Here is a 26,297-nt window from a genome sequence, read left to right as displayed (position 1 = left end):
CCCAGACTGTGGAGCCACGGGCAGACGTCCACAACCCAACCAGAGGCGAGGGGAGGGGAGGGGAGGGGGGTTAGTCCAGGGGAAGGAGGTGGAACAAGAGAGAGAGAGAGAGATAAAACAAAACACACCATTAAATCAATCCATCCAAGATGTCCCCTTGCTGGAGGTGAGACTGGTGAACATCTGGGAGGGACGGGAGGAGAGGGGATGGAGATTATTCCAGGGAAGGAGGTGGAAAAAGAGAAAGAAAAAACCCCACACCATTGCATCAAACCACCCTTGGCCAGGGCAGTGACTGATGATCGTCCAGCAGCCCGGCCCACTGTGGGTCAGGAGGCTCCAGCTGATTTCTCGTACAACGCCACACCTTCACATCGTGAACACGGGACTCGGGGGGGGGGGGGGGGTCAGAAGCAGGCCCTTCTGCCCCTCATTCCTCCTCTCCCATTTAATATGTGGACGATCAGCCATGACCACGGTGAATGGCGGTGCTGGCTCGAAGGGCCGAATGGCCTCCTCCCGCATCCACTGTCTGTTGCCTATGATAAGATCACGACCGATCCCATCGCACCCTAAACTGTGGGCCTCCTCCTGTTCATCATGATAGCTCACCCCCGTCTCAACCAGATCCAGAGATTCCAGCCATCCTTTATGGTCGAGAGTTCAAAACACTGACAGTCCAGTGAGAGAGGGCCGAATGGCCTTGCTACCCACTTTAAATGGGTGATCATTTTGGTGAGATCCGTCTCCTTGCTGGAGGCGAGACTGGTGGCCATGGCTACAGCCCGACCCCACTGAAGGCCAGGAGTGGATCTCAATCCCCAGCTGATTTCTCGTGTGACATTGAACCTTCACATCCCCTGCACCAGGTCTCCCCACTCACTACCTGCCCCCAGGTGCAGACTAACACCTGGGGCTCAGACCTCTGGGCCGACAAACTAGTGCCCGGCTTCTGAACGTTGGCCTGGAGTAGCTGGCCAAGGTCGGCACGGTGGCGCAGCGAGTAGAGCTGCTGCCTCACAGCGCCGGAGACCCGGGTTCCATCCCGACTACGGGCGCTGTCTGCACGGAGTTTGCACGTTCTCCCCGTGACCTGCGTGGGGTTTTCGCCGAGATCCACGGTTTCCTCCCACACTCCAAAGACGTGCAGGTTTGTAGGTTAATTGGCTTGGTGTAAATTGTCCCTGGTGTGTGTAGGACAGTGTTAATGTGCGGGGATCGCTGGTCGGCGCGGACTCGATAGGCCTCCCCAGAGGAGAGGGCAGGCCGTGGGGGACATTGATCCAGGACCTGTCCCCAACCCCTGCCCTCATCAGCAACCCACAGCTCCGATGGCAAGCTGGGTAGAGCGCTGGTCATCAGTGATAGGAGCAGAATTAGGCCATTCGGCCCATCAAGTCTTTCCGCCATTCCATCGTGGCTGATCTAGCTTTCTCTCCTATCCCCATTCTCCTGCCTTCCCCCCCATAACCTCTGACACCCGTACTAATCAACAATCTATCTATCTCCACCTTAAAATTATCCACTGACTTGTGGCCGTCTTTGGCAAAGAATTCCAGATTCACCGCCTTCTGAATAAAGAAATCCCTCCTCATCTCCTTCCTGAAGGAACGTCCTTTAACTCTGAGGCTGTGCCCTCTGGTCCTAGACTCTCCCACTAGTGGAAACATCAGCTGGAGTCTAAACCCGACGGGCGGGAGGGAGGGAGGTGACGCTGGGGGCTGTTGACAGAGGGGCAGCTCACCAACAAACCCGCACGTCTTTGGGACGTGGGAGGAAACCGGAGCGCCCGGAGGAAACCCACGTGGTCACAGCGAGAACGTGCAAACTCCACACAAGGCCGGGATTGGTCCTGGGTCTCTTGCGCTGTGAGGTAGCAGCTCTACCCGCTGTGTCTTTCACAGTGGGCGACTTAAAGGTCAATTTTCAGTGGCGGGGTGCAACACAGAACCACGGCGTTACGCCAACAGGTGGCTGAGTCCTCACCCCTCGCCTCCTCGAATCACCTGTAACCCCACTCAGATCCCCCCCGACCCGAGGCCACGCACTCACTCACGTTCACCCTCTGTCCCAGTGTCACGTGGAGCACAACTGGGGAACTGGGCAGTTTACGGGTCCACTCGCTGGGAAGGGGTGCGTTATCCGAGAAATCTGGCTGGTCCAGTCACAGAGTGGAGAGACAGCAGGGCTGTGCGGTGGGTTTCAGCTGGACATTGCCCTGGAACCAGCTCCCGGGCCGGGCAGCGACCAGCGGGCAGTGGCCGCCCCCAAATTGGCGCAGGGAGCCTTGGTTCTTGCTGCTATGGGGGGCAGCCCCACTCACACCCGCCCCCAGGGGCTGTGATGCCTGTAAGGGGGGGGAGGGTCTCGCTGAAACCCACCGCGGTGCCAGCCGTGCCCTGATCATACGATGGGCTTCCTCACTCCGAGTGGGCACACGCTACACACGCACGCACACGGACACACGGACATGCGGGGGGACACACACACACACACAGTGACACACACACACACACACAGTGACACACACACACACACACACACACACACACACACACACACACACACACACACACACAGTGACACACACACACACACACACACAGTGACACACACACACACACACAGTGACACACACACACACACAGAGTGCCACACACACACACACACACACAGTGACACACACAGTGACACACACACACACACACAGAGTGACACACACACACAGTGACACACACACAGTGACACACACACACACACAGTGACACACACACACACACACACACACACACACAGAGTGACACACACACACACACACACAGTGACACACACACACACACACAGTGACACACACACACACACACACACAGTGACACACACACACACACAGAGTGCCACACACACACACACACACACAGTGACACACACACAGTGACACACACACACACACACAGAGTGACACACACACACACACACACAGTGACACACACACACACACACAGTGACACACACACACACACACACACAGAGTGCCACAGAGTGCCACACACACACACACAGTGACACACACACACACACACAGAGTGCCACACACACACACAGTGACACACACACACACACACACACAGAGTGACACACACACACACACAGAGTGACACACACACAGTGACACACACACACACACACAGAGTGACACACACACACACAGTGACACACACACACACACAGAGTGACACACACACACACAGTGACACACACACACACAGTGACACACAGTGACACACACACACACACACAGAGTGACACACACAGTGACACACACACACAGTGACACACACACACACAGTGACACACACACACACACACACAGAGTGACACACACACACACAGTGACACACACACACACAGTGACACACACACAGTGACACACACACACACACACACACACAGAGAGTGACACACACACAGAGTGACACTCACACACACACACACACAGTGACACACAGTGACACACACACAGAGTGACACACACACACAGTGACACACACTCAGCGTTGCCAGGAATGTTTGGCGCACAAACTCGGAGTGAGGGAGTGGAACCAGGAGCCGTGTGACGGCCCCAACAACCGTCCCCCAGAGACGGGGGGCACCACATTGCCCGGATACTGCACCACCCACAGACGGGGGGCACCACATTGCCCGGGTACCACATCACCCACAGACGGGGGGCACCACATTGCCCGGGCACCGCACCACCCACAGACGGGGGGCACCACATTGCCCGGGCACCGCACCCACAGACGGGGGGGGCGGGTGTTACCGGGCACCGCACCACCCTGGGGCCGGCGGGGCCCACGTTACCGGCGTGCCGCACCTCGGGGATCAGCTGCAGGATGGCGGTGGCGGTGAGGGTGCCGATGGCCAGGGCGATAAAGTAGACGAAGATCCTGCGGAAGAAAGGCTTTCTGCGGCACAGCGTGACGGACACTCCGAGCAGCGAGCTGAGGTTCACCACAGACACGCTGACAAAGCCCAGGCCCCACACTGTGCAGGGAAAGCCCACAGCCAGCGTCACCGAGAGCCTGCACCCCCCAAGCCGTCACCCCCCCACCCACCATCACCCCCCCCCACCCCCCACAGTCGTCCCACTGACAGGCTGTGAACCACCCAGAGGTGATCGCCACCCACACACAGAGACAACCCCCGCTCCTCCATACCCTCACCCCCGCCCCCCCACCCACAGCGCGGCCCACCCCTCACCCCCGCCCCCCCCCACCCACAGCGCGGCCCCCCCTCACCCCCGCCCCCACCCACAGCGCGGCCCCCCCCAGCCCCGCCCCCACCCACGGCGCGATGCCCCCGGCCAGGCCAAGCTGGCCATCCGCCAGTCAGGGCGCCAGGCAGACGAGGGCTCTGCCCGAACCTGCCGCCCACCCCTTCTCCCCAGGTTACGTCCGTGCCCGGGTGGGGTTAGAGAGGGACCGCGCGCTGTCCACGGGCACCCGGGGGGGATCTCAGGGACCGCTGCGCATGGCGGGGGGGGGGGCATCCTTGACATATAGTTGTCTGATATAGTTGTTTGAAAAGGGTGGGGGAGAGGGGGGAGAGGGGGGAGGGATGGAGGGGGGGAGGGAGGGGGTGAGAGAGGGGGGACAGACAGAGGGAGGGGGTGAGGGAGAGAGAGAGAGAGAGAGAGAGGGACAAGGGGGGGTTGAGGGACGGGGATTTGAGGGAGGGAGAGAGAGGGGAGGTGGCGGGGGGAGGGACAGAGGGGGGGAAGGGATGAGGGAGGGAGAGAGAGGGGAGGGACAGAGGGGGAGGGGGTGGTGGGGGGAGGAACAGAGGGGGGGAGGGAATGGGGGGTTTGAGGGAGGGAGAGAGAGGGGAGGTGGCGGGGGGAGGGAGGGACAAGGGGGGAGGGAGGGACAAGGGGGGGGGAAGGGATGAGGGAGGGAGAGAGAGGGGAGGGGGCGGGGGGGAGGGAGGGACAAGGGGGGGGGGGGGGTGTTCTCGGCTCTCTCTGGGCCGCGTACCTTCGGTGATGGTGGGCTTCTGCCCGTCGTCCGTCCCCTCGTCCTCCACGTCCTCCTGGTTGTCGGCGTTGCAGGCCCCGCTCTCCAGCTGTTGCAGGATGGTGGGGCAGATGTGCGTCAGGGCGGCACCATCAATGAGGCTGCTGTTGCTCAGCTGGTGAACGGCAAAGATCTCCGCCGACGACATGCACTGAACCGGGAGGAGGGAGGTCAGAGCCGGCCCAGAGACAGAGACCCCCCACCCCCCCCACTCCGCTCTCCTCCCCACTCCCCTCCTCCCCCCCTCTCGCCTGCACTCTCCCCCCCCTCCGCTCCTCCCCTCTCCTCCCCTCCACTCTTCTCTCCTCCCCCCTTCTTCCTTCTCCTCTCCTTCATTTCTATTCTCCCATTCTCCCCTTCCCACTCCCTCCCCTCTCCTCCCCTCTCCCTGCCAAGGGGCCACCAGGTGATGTTCCCCCTCTGCCAATGGCAGCGGGTCATTGGGGCAGGTGAGGGGTCAATAGACAATAGGTGCAGGAGGAGGCCATTCGGCCCTTCGAGCCAACACCGCCATTCAATGTGATCATGGCTGATCATTCTCAATCAGTACCCCATTCCTGCCTTCTCCCCATACCCCCTGACTCCGCTATCCTTAAGAGCTCTATCTAGCTCTTTTGCCTTGACTATTTCTTTTCTCTTCACGTACCTAAAAAAGCTTTTACTATCCTCCTTTATGTTATTGGCTAGTTTACCCTCGTACCTCATCTTTTCTCCCCGTATTGCCTTTTTAGTCATCTTCTGTTGCTCTTTAAAAGAGTCCCAATCCTCTGTCTTCCCACTCTTCTTTGCTATGTTATACTTATTCTCTTTTATTTTTATGCTGTCCCTGACTTCCCTTGTCAGCCACGGGTGCCTCTTACTCCCCTTAGAATCTTTCCTCCTCTTTGGGATAAATTGATCCTGCAACTTCTGCATTATTCCCAGGAATACCTGCCATTGCTGTTCCACCGTCTTCCCTGCTAGGGCCACCTTCCAGTCAAATCTGGCCAGCTCCTGCCTCATGCCTCTGTAATCCCCTTTGCTATACTGTAATACTAACACTTCCAATTTTCCCTTCTCCCTCTCAATTTGTAGAGTAAAACTTATCATGTTGTGATCACTGCCTCCTAATGGCTTTTTTACCTCGAGTCCCCTTATCAGATCAGGTTCATGACACAACACTAAATCCAGAATTGCCTTCTCCCTGGTAGGCTCCAGCACAAGCTGTTCTAAGAATCCATCTCGGAGACACTCCACAAACTCCCTTTCCTGGGGTCCATTACCAACCTGAATTTCCCAGTCTACCTGCATGTTGAAATCTCCCATAACCACCGTAGCATTACATTTGTGACATGCCAATTTTAGCTCCTGATTCAACTTGCACCCTATGTCGAGGCTACTGTTTGGGGGCCTGGAGATAACTCCCATTAGGGTCTTTTTACCCTTACAATTCCTCATTTCCATCCATACTGATTCTACATCTCCTGATTCTATGTCACTCCTTGCAAGGGAATGAATATCATTCCTCACCAACAGAGTGACCCCACCCCCTCTGCCCACCTGTCTGTCTTTTCTATACGTTGTGTACCCCTGAATATTCAGTTCCCAGCCCTGGTCCTCTTGTAGCCATGTCTCAGTGATTCCCACAACATCATACTTGCCAATGTCTAACTGAGCCTCAAGCTCATCCACTTTATTTCTTATGCTTCGCCCATTTAAATACAACACTTTAACTTCGGTATTTACCTCCCCTCTCACCCCGGTCACAATTGGCCCTGACCTTACTCTCATATCCCTTCTAGAACTTCCCTTCCCATTTATTCGAGAGCCCTTTGCAATTTCTCCTGTATTCACTTCCCCTTTAACTCCATCTCCATATTCCCAGTTTGTCAACTCCCCCCCCCCCCCCCACTACTTAGTTTAAAGCCACACGTGTTTAACCTGCACTAGCAAACCTGCCTGCCAGAATGTTGGTCCCCCTGCTGTTAAGGTGCAACCCGTCCCTTTTGTACAGGCAGTCAGTGGAAGTGCATGCCTCCAAGCTCGTCAGGAAAGAAGTGAGAACGTGGATTGGCTGATCAATTAAATTAGAAGTTTGGGAAATTGGCCAAGTAGGCAATTTAGTGACTGACATAAACAGGGCTTGCTTGCACAAGAGTTGTGGCCCTGTCTGGGCGCGGCCCTGTCTGGGCGCGGCCCTGTCTGGGCGCGGCCCTGTCTGGGCGCGGCCCTGTCTGGGCGCGGCCCTGTCTGGGCGCGGCCCTGTCTGGGCGCGGCCCTGTCTGGGCGCGGCCCTGTCTGGGCGCGGCCCTGTCTGGGCGCGGCCCTGTCTGGGCGCGGCCCTGTCTGGGCGCGGCCCTGTCTGGGCGCGGCCCTGTCTGGGCGCGGCCCTGTGTGGGGAAAATGTGCCCTGTGAGAGAAAAAAGTGCCCTGTGTGGGAAAAAAGTGTCCTGTGAGAGAAAAAGGTGCGAGTCTTTGGCTGTGAATCTTTGGCTGTGAATCTTTGGCTGTGAATCTTTGGCTGTGAATCTTTGGCTGTGAATCTTTGGCTGTGAATCTTTGGCGAGGAGGCTGAGGTGAGGAGGTTACACTTGTTTTTGAGCCCGATTTGTTTTTAGACAATAAAGTAATGGCCGATAAGTTGTTTCCTGCAGGATGTGGGAAGGTAGAGACACCGCTGGAGCTTCTGGGAGCTACACCTGCACGAACTGTGTCCAGGTGTGGCTCCTGAATGGACGTGTGGTGGAGTTGGAAAAGCAGCTGGTTGACCTCAGGGCCATCCGGGAATGCGAGAGTTTCCTGGACACGACCTACTGTGAGGCTGTCACGCCAAGGGTCCAGGTCGAGCGAAGGTGGGAGACTGTTTCAAAGGGGAGTGGACGTGGACTACAGGAGGACAGGTTGGCGGCTCTAATCCAGGCAAGGAGACTCGACCGGGGAGACCGAAGTCAGGAAGAGCCATAGTAGTGGGTGACTCCATTGTCCGAGGTACGGACAGTAGATTCTGCGGCGGCAGGCGGGACTTGAGGGGGCGTGTCGTTGGGGCAGGTGTTGCCGGGCAGGTGAGGGGCAGTGTTGCCGGGCAGGTGAGGGGTAGTGTTGCCGGACAGGTGAGGGGCAGTGTTGCCGGACAGGTGAGGAGCGTGTCGTTGGGGCAAGTGAGGGGCGTGTCGTTGGGACAGGTGAGGGGGTGGTGTTGCCAGGCTGGTGAGGGGCGGTGTTGCCGGGCAGGTGAGGGGCGGTGTTGCTGGGCAGGTGAGGAGCGGTGTCGTTGGGGCAGGTGGGGCGGTGTTGCCGGGTAGGTGGGGCGGTGTTGCCGGGCAGGTGAGTGGCAGTGTTGCCGGGCAGGTGAGTGGCAGTGTTGCCGGGCAGGTGAGTGGCAGTGTTGCCGGGCAGGTGAGGCGGCGTGCCGATGGGGCAGGTGTTGCCGGGCAGGTGAGGGGGCGGTGTTGCCGTGCAGGTGAGGCGGTGGCGTACCTTGGCGAGGCTGCGGTTGCCGGTGCCAGCCCGGGCCCCGGTGCTGCCAACACCCACATCCAGCCGGTTGAGCAGTGCCTTGAGCTGGTTTAGCGCCAGCACCTGGTGTTCACCGTAATGGCTCAGGAGGTCTTGCAGGAAGGCAGCGGGGGTCGGGACGGTGCTGTTCTTCTGCCCCCCCTCTGCCCCCTCTGCTCCCACTGCCCACAACATCACCAGCAGCAGTGCGCGGCACGCACCAAGCCCACGACATCGACCAACGCCGGGGAATGCCTGTCCCAGGTACATCCTGCAACACACACACATACAGGCAGAGCAAGGGTTAGTTCAACTTGCCACCTTGCCCAGCACAGCCACTGCGGGCCGAAGGGCCTGTTCATTCACCAGCAAGGTGGTGGGGAGACAGAACCAGCTGTAGAGACGGTTTCTTAAACCACTGCTCCTCTGTTTAAAGGATTAGTTCAGTTTTAGTTTAGTTTAGTTTAGTTTAGAGATACAGCGTGGAAACAGGCCATTCGGCCCACCGGGTCCGCGCCGACCAGCGATCCCCGCACACGAACACTATCCTACACACACTAGGGACAATTGTTATATTTACACCCAGCCAATTAACCTACAAACCTGCACGTCTTTGGAGTGTGGGAAGAAACCCGAAGATCTCGGAGAAAACCCACGCAGGTCACGGGGAGAACGTACAAACTCCGTACAGACGGCACCCGTAGTTGGGATGGAACCCGGGTCTCCGGCGCTGCATTCGCTGTAAGGCAGCAACTCTACCGCTGCGCCATCGTGACCGCCCGCGTGCAAGCGGATAGGAAAGGTTTTGATTAATCGAAAGATACAATAGACAATAGGTGCAGGAGGAGGCCATTCGGCCCTTCGAGCCAGCACCGCCATTCAATGTGATCATGGCTGATCACAGCATGAAAACAGGCCCTTCGGCCCACCGGGTCCGTGCCGGCCAGCGCTCGCACCTTTCAATCTGCTGCCTGACCCCGGGGATGTGAGACGGGACGGTGTCGAGGTCGAGGGCGGCTTCACTCTGTTCTGACCCCCCATTTTTATAAAAAACAAACAGCTTTTATTCAATTAAACACTGACACAGAGTGGTGGCAAAATCCAGACTGTGGCTTCCAACAACAAACAAAGTTATCAGCTTAAAATATCGTCAACTTTATCTGCAATCATCATCATCATCATCATATATATACAGCCGGAAACAGGCCTTTTCGGCCCTCCAAGTCCGTGCCGCCCAGCGATCCCCGTACATTAACACTATCCTACACCCACTAGGGACAATTTTTACATTTACCCAGCCAATTAACCTACATAACTGTACGTCTTTGGAGTGTGGGAGGAAACCGAAGATCTCGGAGAAAACCCACGCAGGTCACGGGGAGAACGTACAAACTCCTTGCAGTGCAGCACCCGTAGTCAGGATCGAACCTGCGTCTCCGGCGCTGCATTCGCTGTAAAGCAGCAACTCTACCGCTTGTACTCCACCCTCCCCTGCCCCCGCCCCGCCAGCGTTCACAGGAGGCCACCAGAGTCCACGTGGACAACGCGTGTGCGTGTTCCCTCTCCAGGGACACGCAGGCACGGACGTGGGCCCGGAAGAGGGGCGGGCAGCCGACTGTGTCTGACCCCCAGGGGCATGCGTGACGGGTCGGTGTAGACGGGCTGCACTCAACTCAACACGGGGACAGTTGAGGGGGTTCTTTGGAGATGGGTGGCGGGCAAACAGACAGAGGCAGACAGACAGAGGCAGACAGACAGAGGCAGACAGACAGAGGCAGACAGACAGAGGCAGACAGACAGAGGCAGACAGACAGAGGCAGACAGACAGAGGCAGACAGACAGAGGCAGACAGACAGAGGCAGACAGACAGAGGCAGACAGACAGAGGCAGACAGACAGAGGCAGACAGACAGAGGCAGACAGACAGAGGCAGACAGACAGAGGCAGACAGACAGAGGCAGACAGACAGAGGCAGACAGACAGAGGCAGACAGACAGAGGCAGACAGACAGAGGCAGACAGACAGAGGCAGACAGACAGAGGGGGGCAGACAGAGGGGGGCAGACAGAGGGGGGCAGACAGAGGGGGGCAGAGGGAGAGGGGGGCAGGGAGAGGCAGAGGCGGATAGAGACAGAGGGAGAAGGCAGGGACATGCAGGGCGAGCGTGGGCGCAGGGGGCGGGCAGTGCCATGGTGTGTGTCACTGTGTCCACCCCGGCTGGGTCACTGAGAACATGCCCGCAACCTTCCAGAAACATTAACCCTTAACACCCCGTCACCACAGCAGTCGCCATCTGCCCAAGCTATCAGCAATCCCTCTCGCAAAGATCTGTCGCTGTACAACACTGGGGTACAGTACCGGTGGGGACGGGGGTGTGTGTGTAACACTGGGGTACAGTACCGGTGGTGACAGGTCTGTCGCTGTACAGAAACATAGAAAAATAGGTGCAGGAGGCCATTCGGTCCTTCGAGCCAGCACCGCCATTCAATATGATCATGGCTGATCATCCAAAATCAGTTCCCCGCTCCTGCTTTCTCCCCGTATCCCTTGATTCCGTTAGCCCCCCCCAGAGCTAAATCGAACTAAATCCGTTTAACGCTTCCTCCATTGTGCGGGCCACACACACGCACGCACACACACCCACGCACACACACGCATGTACGCACACGCACGCACACACACGCATGTACGCACACGCATGTACGCACACGCACGCACGCACACACCCACCTGTGAGCAGCGGTACCTCTCCAGGTCTGACCGTGACCGTGCCCGTGCCCGTGACCGCGGCTGGCACCATGTGTGGATTCACTGGGTCAGCGGTCACTCTCACGGCCAACCAGAACCACAGACAGAGGCCACTGACGCACGTTCACACCGTGGCCAGCGAGCCTGGGCCCGGGGTCAATATTGACAGCAAACAGTCAACACAGTGAGGCAACATCAGGGTCCCTGCACACTGCCCCCATCCATCCACCGTGTGTGTGTGTGTGTGTGCGTGTGCGTGTGTGTGTGTGCGTGCGCGTGCGTGTGAGAGAGAGTGAGAGCTTAGGCTGTTCAACATCATATTGCGTTCAGGTTATTTTCCCGATATTTGGTGTCAAGGGCTTATTTCGCCCATTTATAAGAGTGGAAACAAATCAGATCCAAACAATTATCGTGGCATCTGTGTCAGTAGCTGCCTAGGAAAGTTATTCTGCAGTGTTACAATATATCAGAATGCAGAATTTCCTTAGCAAATATAATATTCTCATTAAAAACCAAATTGGCTTCCACCCAAAACGCCACCCCACCCCACTGACCATATCTATACTCTTCACTCCCTCATTGAAAAACATATACATCAAGCAAAAAATGGGAAAATATTTGCATGTTTTATTGACTTTAAGAAAGCATTTGACTCTATTTGGCATGAAGGGCTTTATTACAAACTTCTCCATTGTGGTTTAGGAGGAAAGGTATATGACCTTATCAAATCAATGTATCTGAATAATAAATGTGGTGTCAAAATTGGGGACAAATGCACTGATCTCTTCACCCAGAGAAGAGGCGTCTGGCAAGGCTACAATCTGAGCCCATCACTGTTTAATGTGGACATAAACGATTTGGCAGTAAAGTTGGACCAGAGCACAGCGCTAGGCCTCTGTCTTCTGGACGGAGAGGTCAAATCCCTGCTATATGCGGATGACTTGGTTCTGTTGTCTCGCACAGAACAGGGATTGCAGCAACAGTTAGACCTACTTGATGATTACTGTCAACATTGGGCCCTGCCAGTAAATCTAAAGAAAACCAACATCATGATTTTTCAAAAAAGACCCAGATGTCAGGAAACATAGAAAATAGGTGCCGGAGTAGGCCATTCGGCCCTTCGAGCCTGCACTACCATTCAATATGATCATGGCTGATCATCCAACTCAGTAACCCGTACCTGCCTTCTCTCCATACCCCCTGATCCCTTTAGCCACAAGGGCCACATCTAACTCCCTCTTAAATATAGCCAATGAACTGGCCTCAACTACCTTCTGTGGCAGAGAATGCCACAGACTCACCACTCTCTGTGTGAAGAGAGACAAATACCAATTCACTCTCAATGGTATCATTATCGAACACACTATGAGCTACACTCACCTTGGTCTAACTGTTGCAGCATCAGGGAGCTTTAGCATGGCAGTGAATGCACTAAAAGAGAAAGCTCGAAGAGCCCTCCCTACATGCAATAGAAAGAAGATTCTACAACATCCAAATTCCAATTAAAATCTGGCTTAAAATATTTGCCAGTGTAATTCAGCCCATTGCGCTTTATGGTGGTGAAGTACGGGGTCCGCTCAGTCACCACAGCTATATTAAATGGGGAAAAACACACGACAGAGGCCCGACATGTGGAATTTTGTCGGAACATCCTCCGCATCCAAAGGAAAACACCAACAAACGCATGTAGGGCGGAATTAGGTAGATACCCACTGATAATAAATATCCAGAAACGAGCGCTACATTTTTGGAATCACCTTAAATCTAGTCCCCCAGACACCCTCCAGTTCAAAGCCTTCCAAACCCAAGAGGGGAACTCAGAAAAGAGCTCCCTGTGTCAGTTGGTACTGAGACTACTCAGCTAAACCTTGACCAGTCTCAGATCAACACTGAATCTCAGATCAGTCTGAAGAAGGGTCTCGACCCGAAACGTCACCCATTCCTTCTCTCCCGAGATGCTGCCTGACCTGCTGAGTTACTCCAGCATTTTGTGAATAAATACCTCAGATCAACACTGCTTTCCAATCACCAGTTAGAGTGAACCAAATTATTGAACAGTGCAAAGAAACCTATCTGGAACATTGGGATAAAGTAACCAAAAGCCAAAGTAGATTAGAATGTTACCGTGCCCTAAAAAGAGATTATAAATTGGCAGACTATCTCTCAACTGTCAGAGACATAAAGCAGAGACAGACCCTCACCAAGTACAGGTTAAGGGGCCGCCATTTGGCAGATGAAAAAGGAAGACAGAAGAGATCTTGGCAACCAAGAGAAAATAGAATATACGGTCACTGTTTGACCGATGAGGTTGAATCAGAGGTGCACTTCCTCTTAAAATGTAAATAATTCGACAAAATAAGGAAAATATACTTTGGAAAAACTCAGTCTGGCGACCCCAGATTATAAAGAACTAGATGATATATCAAAACTAAGAATAATTCTTGGCGAAGGAGATACGGGACATCTTGGCGCACAATACGTACCAGCATGCCACAACCTGAGAGACAGTGAATGACCAACATGTACACACACACTCATACATAAATTGACACTAATTGACACTAAGAAAATTAATATTGGCCTGCTAAACTTGCTACCTTGCTGTACTGCTTACAACTGCAAGAACGAGTAGCAATCAATAAAAGGCTATAAATGTATTGCGTGTGTGTATATATATATATATGTACAGGGGCATATCTACCCCTATACAGGGGCATTGTATACTTGTATTTATATTCATGCATTTTAAATATGTGTGTTATGTTCTATACTTTGGCAATATAACGATGTAACTTATCATGCCAATAATGTTTTTAAATTGAAAATTGAATTGAGTGTGTGAGCGTGAGAGAGAGAGAGAGAGAGAGAGAGAGAGAGACGAGAGAGAGAGAGAGAGAGAGAGAGAGAGAGAGAGAGAGAGAGAGAGAGAGAGAGAGAGAGAGAGAGAGAGAGAGAGAGAGAGAGAGAGAGAGAGAGAGAGAGAGAGAGAGAGAGAGAGAGAGAGAGAGAGAGAGTGCGCGAGAGTGTGTGTGAGGAGAGCGAGAGTGTGATTGTGTGTGAGAGAATTGTGTGTGAGAGAGTGTGAGAGTGTGATTGTGTGGAGAGTGTGAGAGAGAGTGTGAAAGAGTGTGAGTGTGTGAGAGAGTGAGTGTGTGAGAGTGTGAGTGTGTGAGAGAGAGTGTGTGAGAGAGTGAGTGTGTGAGAGAGTGAGTGTGAGAGTGAGAGTGTGAGAGAGAGTGAGTGTGTGAGAGTGCGTGTGCGAGTGAGCGTGTGTGTGAGAGTGTGTGTGTGAGTGAGTGAGTGTGTGTGTGCGTGAATGGCATCATGTTAACGTGTGTGTGAGTTTACCCAGTGACTGCAGCCACTGCATTGCCCACATTCCAGCCGAGACCACACGTCAAAGCTGCCCCCTCTCTCTCTCTCTCTCTCTCTACGTCTGGTCTGACCGCTCCACATTCCAATAGCCTGCGGCCGCCAGCATTCCCACAGCATTAGTGCCCCACTGTTCACTCCTCACACTCCCCTGCCACTAAAGACAGACACAGAGCTGGAGTAACTCAGCGGCTCAGGCGGAATCTCTGGAGAACAGGAATAGGTGACGTTTTGGGTCTGAAGAAGGGTCTCTGACCCGAAACGTCACCCATTCCTTCTCTCCAGAGATGCTGCCTGACCCGCTGAGTTACTCCAGCACTCTGTGAAACGTCACCTATCCATGTTCCACACAGATGCTGCCTGACCCACTGAGTTACTCCAGCACTTTGTAAACCAGCATCTTCAGTTCCTTATTTCTACTCTTCCTTGGAAATCTATCAATCTCTGTCTTGACTGAGGCCCACAGCTCGTTGAGGTGGAGAATTCCAAACATTAGCTGAGTTACTCCAGCTTTTTGTGTCTATCTTCAGTTTAAACAAGCATCAGCAGTGCCTCCCTGCACACAATGTACAGAGAGATCTTGGACTCCAAAGTGGAAGTGACAACACAATGTCCCAAACAATGAAAGCAAGCGTATCAAATACACTATCCACTTGAGTATCAGATCATGATGCAGCTTTAGAGGCTTTTGGCAGCTGTATTTGGAGTATTGCATGCAGTTCTGGTCACCCCCCATTACATTTATTTCCGGTAAATTTCCCCAGTGTGGGACAAATATAGGAATATATTATTATTATTATTATAGGAAGGATGGGTCAGCTTTGGCAGAGGAGGTTTACTAGAATAATGACACAAATGCTGGAGTAACTCAGCGGGTTAGGCAGCATCTCAGGAGAGAAGGAATCTGTGACATTTCGGTTCGAGACCCTTCTTAAGACACTGTGTCAGACTTTTTGTGTCTAAAAACATAGAATGCTGCAACCCCTGGTTCTGGACCCCCCCCAACATCGAGAACATTTTTCCTGCATCTAGCCTGTCCAATTTTTTAAGTATTTTATATGCACCGATAAGATCCCCTCTCATCCTTCTCAATTCCAGTGAATACAAGCATCATACGACAGTCCCGCCATCCCGGGGATTAACCTGGTGAACCCACGCTGCACTGCCTCAATAGCAAGAATGTCCTTCCTCAAATTAGGAGACCAAAATTGCACACAGTACTCCAGGTGCAGTTAAAGGCAGACTCCATCTGCAGTTCCTTCCTACACATTTACCAGAATGATGCCTGGTTTAGAAGGTATTATTACAGGGAGAGGTTGGACAGACGTAGATGGTTAAATCAGAATGTCGGTGGTTGCTGGGAATCCTGATGTAAGTGTGTAAAATTATGAGAGGCTTGGATAGGTTACTCAGTCAGAACCATTTGAAAAATCAATTACAAGAGGGCTCAGGTTTAAGGTGAGAAGGGCAAAGTTTAAATGAAATGTGTGTGTCATGTTTTTACCACAGAGGGTGGTGGGTGCCTGGAACATGCTTCTTTCAGTTCAATACTGTACCCTAGTGTTATACATCCCCACCGGTACTGTACCCCAGTGTGTAAAGGAGAAAAGGGGATTTAAGGGTTAAGGTGTATGTGACCAAATGCTACATCATGATGAACTGTCACTAAATTAAATTGCATACCTCAGATGCGGGCAAGTCTACCTCTGTGTAGATGCCAGCTTGAGATTGCAGATGGGGTGTTGTGGTCTTACAAAGGACAGGAAACGGATACAAAGGAAGAGCACTGAGCCTCTTAACAATTACCACAAGGTTGAGCTCCAAGAAGATGTGTTTATGTTAATAGACTGAATTAATGACCTGGGACAATGGCCAGTGATAGTGGGTGATGATTCATTGAACTCCTATCCTCTTGCAAGACCACCTGTGTGGGTGTCTGGTTCTGTTATCACTTCTAAAAACCCATTGTATTTGGTGTATAAAAATGTTACTGAAACACTGTGTAGGTGAGTGGGGTCCTCGAGTGACTGCTAGTATGTTGCAGCTCTCCCACTCCCACTGGCGTGATAAAGACTCTAATGTGTTACCACTTTATAGTATTGTTGTCTGTCTATTAGAATCGAACTTTAACAAGTGTTATTCACACATCCGTCCCACCGGTACTGTACCCCAGTGTTATACACAGACCCGTCCCCACCTGTACTGTACCCCAGTGTTATACACCCCCACCTGTACTGTACCCCAGTGTTATACACCCCCACCTGTACTGTACCCAGTGTTATACACACAGACCCGTCCCCACCTGTACTGTACCCCAGTGTTATACACCCCCACCTGTACTGTACCCCAGTGTTATACTGACAGATCCATCCCCACCTGTACTGTACCCCAGTGTTATACACAGATCCATCCCCACCTGTACTGTACCCCAGTGTTATACTGACAGATCCATCCCCACCTGTACTGTACCCCAGTGTTATACACCCCCACCTGTACTGTACCCCAGTGTTATACACAGATCCATCCCCACCTGTACTGTACCCCAGTGTTATACACAGATCCATCCCCACCTGTACTGTACCCCAGTATTATACTGACAGATCCATCCCCACCTGTACTGTACCCCAGTAAATGAAAATTACTGAATGTAACTGTGAATGAAACACAAAACCTGCTGACGCTGGGACCGAAGCAGGTAATCACTGGGGACTCTCCACAGGTCAGGCAGCACCTGCGGAAGGTATCACTGGGGACTCTCCACAGGTCAGGCAGCACCTGCGGAAGGTGCAGCTGTTCATAGTTCAGGATGATCATAGACTCTGAGTACCGAGTTTCAAATACTTGGGAGTCCGCATCGCAGAGGATCTGACGTGGGCAACGCACATTGCCGCACTGGTGGGTAAGGCAAAGCAACGCCTTTACCACCTTAGACAACTGAGGAAATTCAGAGTGTCGCTGAGGATCCTTCATTGCTTCTACTCTGGGGCTGTAGAGAGCATCCTGTCCGGCAACATTACAGTCTGGTTTGGGAACAGCTCTGCCAGGACAGGATGGCCCTGCAGAGAGTAGTGCATTCGGCAGAACGCACCATGGGAACTACACTCGTCCCCCTGCAGGACCTATACATCAGGAGGTGCAGATCCAGAGCAAGCAAGATCATGAGGGACCCCTGCCACCCCAGTAACGGACTGTTCCAGATGCTACGATCAGCAAACGCCTCCGCTGTCACGCTGTGAAAACGGAGAGATGAGACGGAGCTTCTTCCACAGGCCATCAGACTGTCAACTTTTATAACCCCAGAGACTAAATTTTGTCGACACTTTTTGTGCTATGTTTAGTAACTTATTACTTTATTTATATGCTGTAACTGCAATTCTTTTTGTGCACAACCCGCAGGCATTGCCACTTTCATTTCACTGCACATCGAGTATGTGTATGTGACAAATAAATTTGACTTGACTTGACGGAGGTCACGGAGCGGTACCATTCCCCGTTCCTCTCTCCACAGATCTGCCTGACTCAAGGTGCTTTTATTTCTAAGTGCCCACTGTACCATCACACTCTCCCAGGGCACGGGTGTTACAGTCCACACATTCTAGCAACTCTAGGCATAGAGTGGAGTGTGCAGGAAGGAACTGCAGATGCTGGTTTAAACCGTGGACACAAAACGCTGGAGTAACGTCAGCGGGTCAGGCAGCATCGCTGGAGAGAAGGAATGGGTGACGTTTCAGGTCGAGACCCTTCTTCAGGACTGGTCAGGATAAGGGAAACGAGAGATACAGACGATGATTGGAGAAAGACAAAGAACAATGAATGAAAGATAAGCAAAAAGTAACAATGATAAAGGAAACATGCCGTTGTTAAGTGGATGTGGAGAGGATGTTTCCACTGGTGGGAGAGTCTAGGACCAGAGGTCACAGCCTCAGAATTAAAGGGCACTCTTTTAATAAGGAGGAGAGGAGGAACTTCTGTAGTCAGAGGATAGTTAATCTGTGGAACTCGTTGCCACAGCGGCCAAGTCAGTGGATATTTGTCTGGCAGAGATAGACAAATCTTTGATTAGAACGGGTTATGGGGAGAAGGGCGGAAAATGGGATTAGGAGGCAACGATCGGCCATGATTGAATGGCGGGGTGGACTCGATGGGCCGAAAGGCCTGATTCTCACCCATAACAGGGCCGGGTCTCGGGTCGGGAGCGCCTTGAGAAGTCTGTAACACCACAGATTCACCACCCTCTGACTAAAGAAATTCCTCATCTCCTTCCTTGAGTTAAAGACAATGAAACTCATCAGGATGCCAATGGGACTCGTACAAGGACTGGGTATTTTGTTTTTACAGGCATAAGTACAATTATACTTCTAGGCACCATGTTACAGGAAATATATTGCCAAACTTGAAAGGGTTCAGAGAAGATTTACGAGGAAGTTGCCGGGACTAGAGGGCCTGAGCTACAGGGAGAGGTTGAGCAGGCTGGGTCTCTATTCCATGGAGCGCAGGAGGATGAGGGACGAACTTATAGAGGTGCACAAAATCATGAGAGGAATAGATCGGTAGACGCACAGAGTCTCTTGCCCAGAGTAGGGGAATCGAGGACCAGAGGACATAGGTTCAAGGTGAAGGGGAAAAGATTTAATAGGAATCTGAGGGGTAACTTTTCCACACAGAGGGTGGGTGGTATGGAACGAGCTGCCGGAGGAGGTAGTTGAGGCTGGGACTATCACAACGTTTACGAAACAGTTAGACAGGTACATGGATAGGACAGGTTTGGAGGGTATGGGCCAAGCGCAGGCAGGTGGGACTAGTGTAGCTGGGACATGTTGGCTGTTGTGGGCAAGTTGGGCGAAGGGCCTGTTTCCATACTGTATCACTCTATGACCACCAAGGTTGACAAATGCCACTAAACTCACAGGATAGCAAGCGCGCCTTTCACAGCTTGGCCTTTAGACAATAGATAGACAGGTAGACACAGAGTGAAGCCCCCTCCACACCGTCCCCTCTCACACACACACACACGCACACCTGGGGTCAGACACAGAGTGAAGCCCCCCTCTACACCGTCCCCCCACACACACACAGTCACACACACAGAGCCACACACAGAGAGCCACATACACACACAGAGCCACACACACACACAGAGCCACATACAGTCACACAGAGCCACACGCACACACACAGCCACACACAGGGGTCAGACGCACTGATTGAGAATGATCAGCCATGATCACAATGAATGGCGGTGCTGTCTCGAAGGGCCGAGTGGCCTACTCCTGCGTCTATGTTGTGTGTTTCTGTGTACACGTCCCATCCCCACCCCCACCCCCACCCCCACCCCACCCCATCCCCACCCCATCCCCACCCCACCCCACCCACCCCCACCCCCACCCCACCCCACCCCCACCCCATCCCCCACCCACCCCCCACCCACTGGCATCAGTGACACGTCCCATCCTCCTGGCCCCAGAGCCGCGCTGCCCGGCCCAGCCCAGCCATCCATCCATGTGCCGGCCCTCCCCTCCCTCCCCTCCCCTCCCTCCCCTCCCCTCCCCTCCCCTCCCCTCCCCTCGCCGCCCGCCTACCTGACCTTGCCGGCCGGCCGCCCGTGTGGCTCCGCTCCGCTCCCCGGCTCCGGGTGGACGTTGCCGGCTCGGGATGAAGCCGGAACTGAGGGTGTCCGCTGCCCGAGATCCACGTCTTCACCGCTCCGTCAATCCGCTCTCCGGGTTCCCCGCGGATCCGCTCCGGGTCTTCGCCGCCGCCGCCGCTAAAATGTATCGGTTCAGGGATTCTAACCTGAGTTTGCGACACTCCAGCCCCGCCCCTTAAAGGCGCACCCCCCCACACACACACACACACCACACACACCACCCCCCCCCCACACACAACCCCCCCTTACAAATACACACACCACACACCCCACACCCCCCACACACACACCCCCCCCCCACACACACAACCCCCCCTCACAAATACACACACCCCACACCCCCCCACCACACACACACACATACCCCCCCACACACACACACACAACCCCCCCCACCCACACACAACCCCCCCCCCCACCCACACACACCCCCCCACCCACACACAACCCCCCTCCCCCACACACACAACCCCTCCCCCACCCCCCACCCACACACAACCCCCCCCACCACACCCCCCCCACACACACACACACCCACCCCCCACACACACCCCCCACACACACTCCCCACACACACCCCCCACACACACACCCCCCCCACACACACATAACCCCCCCACACACATAACCCCCCCCCACACACATAACCCCCCCCACACACATAACCCCCCCCACACACCCCCACCCCACACACCCCCACCCCATACACACACATAACCCCCCCACACACACACCCCCCCCACCCCCCCCCCACACACCCCCACCCCCACACACACCCCCACCCCACACACACCCCACCCCACACACACCCCACCCCACACCCCCACACCCACCCCACACACACACATAACCCCCCACACACACCCCCACCCCATACACACACATACCCCCCCCCACACACACATACCCCCCACACACACACACCCCCCACACACACACCCCCCACACACACACCCCCCACACACACACCCCACACACACACACACCCCACACACACACCCCTCTCCCCACACACCCACCCACACACACCCCCCACACACACGCACACCCAAACACCCCCACACCCATACACCCCCCACACGCACACACCCCACGCACACCCATACACCCCCCACACCCATACACCCCCCACACACATACATCACCCCCCACACACACACATACCCCCCCCCCCACATACACCCCCCCCAACGCAGACAGATGGAGTTACTCCAGCATTTTGTGTCTACCGTCCTGACCTGAAATATCAGCTGTCCAGTTCCCTGCTCAGTGATGTTACACTACCTGTGTGGGTGGTGTGCAGATCTTATAACGCCTGCTTAAATATGAAGAGGCAGAGGGAAGTGATTGGGCAGCCGGCCAAGGCCACGTGGGTGGCCAATGTGAGTCTGTCAATTCCCCTCCACAGATGCTGCCTGACCCACTGAGTTCCTCCTGCTGCACTCTGTTAAAGACCTGCTCGGCAGAAACAGGTTGAACAACGGAAACAAGGTCAAGCTGGTATTTATAACACACACACGCAGTCACAGTCACGCAGTCAGTCACTCACACACACAGTCACACTCACACACACTATCAGTCACACACAGTCACACACACACACACACAGTCAGTCACACACACAGTCAGTCACACACAGACACACACAGTTACACACACACAGTCACACACTCAGAGCCACTGAACGATCCACTTCAGATTCTTGCTCATTTAACCTAATCACTGCTTTCTAGTTATTGAGTACACTATCATGTATAAAATCGTGAGAGGAATAGATCGGGTAGATAGATGCACAGAGTCTCTTGCCCAGAGTAGTGACTCGAGGACCAGAGTACATAGGTTTAAGGTGAAGTGGAAAAGGTTTAATAAGAATCCGAGTGGTAACTTTTTCCACGCAAAAGGCGGTGGGTGTATGGAACAAGCTGCCAGAGGAAGTGGACACTACCAGGGGGATAGAACCGAAACGTCGCCCATTCCTTCTCTCCTGAGATGCTGCCTGACCTGCTGAGTTATTCCAGCATTTTGTGAATAAAGCTGCCAAAGAAGGTAGATTGAGACTGATTTCAAGATGGTAAACACAACGCAAATAGCTGTATAGAAGTGTTAACAAACCCTGACAGCCTCCCACGTAAAGTATAAGGCCAAAATAACACAGACGCTGTGGAGCTTCTGGAAGGAGGGGGGCAAGGTGAGAGCTGAAAGTGAGATGCAGTGAACCAGCAGGCGAGCAAGGACAAGCAGCAGTCAGTCACGTCACCTGGGGACGCAGCAACACTCTGAATAATTCAACAGGGGACTGGTTTCAAATCCCCCATCTGCGGTCAGGCTGTGAATGCGTGTCACTCAGGATTCAGGATTCAGGATATTTTTATTTGTCATCCAAAAAACAAACGAGATTTCGTCACCCACAGTCCAACAATAAGAGCAATAAAATAAGCAAATGACACAACCTCAAACCAACACAAAACACAACAAAAAAGAAACATCCATCACAGTGAGCCTCCTCCAGTCACCTCCTCACTGTGATGGAAGGCCAGAATGTCAATAGACAATAGGTGCAGGAGGAGGCCATTTGGCCCTTCGAGCCAGCACCGCCATTCAATGTGATCATGGCTGATCATTCTCAATCAGTACCCCGTTCCTGCCTTCTCCCCATAACCCCATGACTCCGCTATCCTTTAGAGCTCTATCCAGCTCTCTCTTGAATGCATTCAGAGAATTGGCCTCCACTGCCTTCTGAGGCAGAGAATTTCACAGATTCACAACTCTGATTGAAAAAGTTTTTCCTCATCTCAGTTCTAACTGGCCTACCCCTTATTCTTAAACTGTGGCCCCTTGTTCTGGACTCCCCCAACATTGGGAACATGTTTCCTGCCTCTAACATGTCCAACCCCTTAATAATCTTATACGTTTCGATAAGATCTCCTCCCATCCTTCTAAATCTTCTAAATTCCAGTGTATACAAGCCTAGTCGCTCCAGTCTTTCAACATATGACAGTCCCGCCATTCCGGGAATTAACCTAGTAAACCTACGCTGCACGCCCTCAATAGCAAGAATATCATTCCTCAAATTTGGAGACCAAAACTGCACACAGTACTCCAGGTGCGGTCTCACTAGGGCCCTGTACAACTGCAGAAGGACCTCTTTGCTCCTATACTCAACTCCTCTTGTTATGAAGGCCAACATTCCATTGGCTTTCTTCACTGCCTGCTGTACCTGCATGCTTCCTTTCAGTGACTGATGCACTAGGACACCCAGATCTCGTTGTATGTCCCCTGTTCCTAATGTCTTTTCTCTTCCCCTGCTGTCTTCTCCCACGGTCAGGCTGTTGAGGTTGCCAGGTTCCAGGCCGCGCCGGATGGTGAAATGTCCGGGGCGGCCCGACCCAAGCCCCACGATCCGGTGCGGGCGAACATGCTGCCGCTGCCGGAGCTCCCAATGTCGGCATCCACACGGCCCAAGCCGAAGGCGAGTCGCAGCCGCTCCCGCAGCCTCGGCTGATGGCGAGTCCGGTCCGCGAGCTCTGCGAACCAGAGCCCTGGAGGCCGTCAGCTCCAGGAGTTTGGCCGATGGTAGGCCGCAGCAGGAACGGAGACACCACCCAGAAAACAAAGGTCGGGTCTCCGTTCGGAAGGGACAGATTTACAATTTGTCCCACCCCACCCCACACACACATAGAACACAACCACAAAAAAACACGACATCACATCTACAATTAACACAAAAAAACCCAACCCATTTTGGTCACTTAGGAGGCCTGGGAAAGTCGTAAGTGATAGGAGCAGAATTAGGCCATTCGGCCCATCAAGTCTACTCCACCATTCAATCATGGAAGAAGGGTCTCGACCCATAACGTCACCCATTCCTTCTCTCCTGAGACGCTGCCTGACCTGCTGAGTTACTCCAGCATTTTGTGAATAAATACCTTCGATTTGTACCAGCATCTGCAGTTATTTTCTTACACTATTCAATCATGGCTGATCTATCTCTCCCTCCCAACCCCATTCTCCTACCTTCTCCCCCATAACTACTGACACCCGCACTAATCAATAATCTATCTATCTATCTCTGCCTTAAACATATCCACCGACCTTGCCTCCACAACCTTCTGTGGCAAAGAATCCCACAGATTCACCACCCTTTAACCTTACCTTGCAAAACTTACAGAGCAGGTTCTAACCACGTGGGAAATGAAAATTAAATGACCTGGAAATCCCAAGGAAGAACAGAAAATGATGGAAGCACTCAGGCAGCACCTGTGGAAATCGGCAGAGGCAACATTCCATGCTGAAGAACCTTTAGTTTATAGAGGTACAGCCTAAAAACAGGTGTTTAGGCCCACCGAGTCCACACCGACCAGCGCCGGAGACCCGGGTTCGATCCCGACTACAGGAGCTGCCTGTACGGAGTTTGTACGTTCTCCCCGTGCCTGCGCGGGTTTTCTCCAAGATCTTCGGTTTCCTCCCACACTCCAAAGACGTGCAGGTTTGCAGGTTAATTGGCTCGGTGTAAATGTAAATTGTCCCTGGTGTTTGTAGGGTAGTGTTAATGAGCGGGGATCGCTGGTCAGCACGGACTCGGTGGGCCGAAGGGCCTGTTTCCGCACTGTTAGCTCTAAGCTAAACAAAAAACAGGTATTGCCTTGGTGCTGCTACTAATGAGCAGTGCAATGGACAACTGGATTTGAGCTCCTGAACCAAACCACCAGTGGTTAACTTGTGGCACAAGGTGGAAATGGTCACACGAACAGAAGGCAGCAGACCCACGCAAGCTGCAGAACAGCATGGCTGGGTCTATCTGCACACGGCCTTGGCTCCCGGGCAAGAAACCTCTTTCACAATGTTCTGCCTTGAACAGTCAGTGACTTCTCCACTAGACTTGTATCCACTGGAATTTAGAAGGATGAGAGGGGATCTTATAGAAACATATAACTTTATTAAGGGATAGGACAGGCTGGATGCAGGAAAATGTTCCCGATGTTGGGGGAATCCAGAACCAGAGGTCACAGTTTAAGATTAAGGGGTAAGCCATTTAGGACTGAGATGAGGAAAATCTTTTCCACCCAGTGTTGTGAATCTGCGGAATTAACTGTCACAGAAGGCAGTGGAGGCCAATTCACTGGATGTATTCGAGAGTTGGATACAGCTCTTTGGACTAACGGAGTCAAGGGTTATGGGGAGAAAGCAGGAACGGGGTACTGATTCTGCATGATCAGCCATGATCATATTCTCATGGCTCGAAGGGCCGAATGGCCTACTCCTGCACCTGTTTTCTATGTTTCTATGTTTCTATGTTTCTCTCTTCCACAGAAGTGTCCTTGCAGATCAAGAACAAGTTTAAGACCACTTGGAAGAAAACTGGTCGAAGAAGCAGAACAAATATTTTATTTTCATACAACATGTATTTTTCCAGAATGCACCCTCTGGAGGGTCAGTGGAAACAAATTCAATGGCAACTTTCAAATAAAAGAAATTGGATGCATTCACCCAAACAGAAGTATTTGCAAGGTTAGATGGAACACAATGAATGGAAAGCTCTCTCAAAGAGCCTGCATGGATGTGAGGGGTTAAGCCACTTGCTTGTGGCATGCAGTGCTGGGCGATAGCTAAATGCAGACCAACTTGTGATGATCTATCCAAGATATGGATGCCAATTTGTAAAGCTAAGGCTTAGATATTGAAGTGCCTGGCAGAGAATCCATCCTAAATCTTTAACATAGTTCAATCACAGATCATATCTAGTGCATTAACATGGGGGGTGGGGGGGTGGGAAACATCTCTTTAAATACAAGAATGCAATGATTACCATCGTGTTTAGGTAATTAGCACAAACAAACAAATTCACCAAATTAACCACAATCCACTATAGAGATCTACAGTGGCAAAATCCAGGAACCTAAAGCTTGTTCCTTATTAAATCAATAACTTTAAATAGTTAAATCAATTGGTTTAAAACAGGCAAATGAATTAACTAAACCTTTGTCAA

General features: G+C 52.9%; 1 protein-coding gene across 1 annotated transcript; it reads right to left on the bottom strand.

Annotated features, from left to right (window-relative positions):
- Nucleotides 1-2,164: 2,164 nt before the first annotated feature.
- On the bottom strand, nt 2,165-10,202 carry LOC144610392 (metal cation symporter ZIP14-like). Its single transcript, XM_078429026.1, has 5 exons — nt 9,936-10,202; nt 8,529-8,817; nt 5,034-5,223; nt 3,821-4,044; nt 2,165-2,347 (listed from the first exon to the last, which is right to left on the bottom strand). The coding sequence occupies exons 1-5, from the start codon at nt 9,992-9,994 to the stop codon at nt 2,165-2,167; spliced, it is 945 nt and encodes a 314-aa protein (XP_078285152.1). The 5' UTR covers nt 9,995-10,202.
- Nucleotides 10,203-26,297: the final 16,095 nt, after the last annotated feature.

This window comes from Rhinoraja longicauda, chromosome 36 (assembly GCF_053455715.1).
Source record: "Rhinoraja longicauda isolate Sanriku21f chromosome 36, sRhiLon1.1, whole genome shotgun sequence".
Classification (NCBI taxonomy): Eukaryota; Metazoa; Chordata; class Chondrichthyes; order Rajiformes; family Arhynchobatidae; genus Rhinoraja; species Rhinoraja longicauda.
Note: the sequence above shows the minus strand (reverse complement) of the source record. Positions and strands in the feature narration are given on the sequence as shown.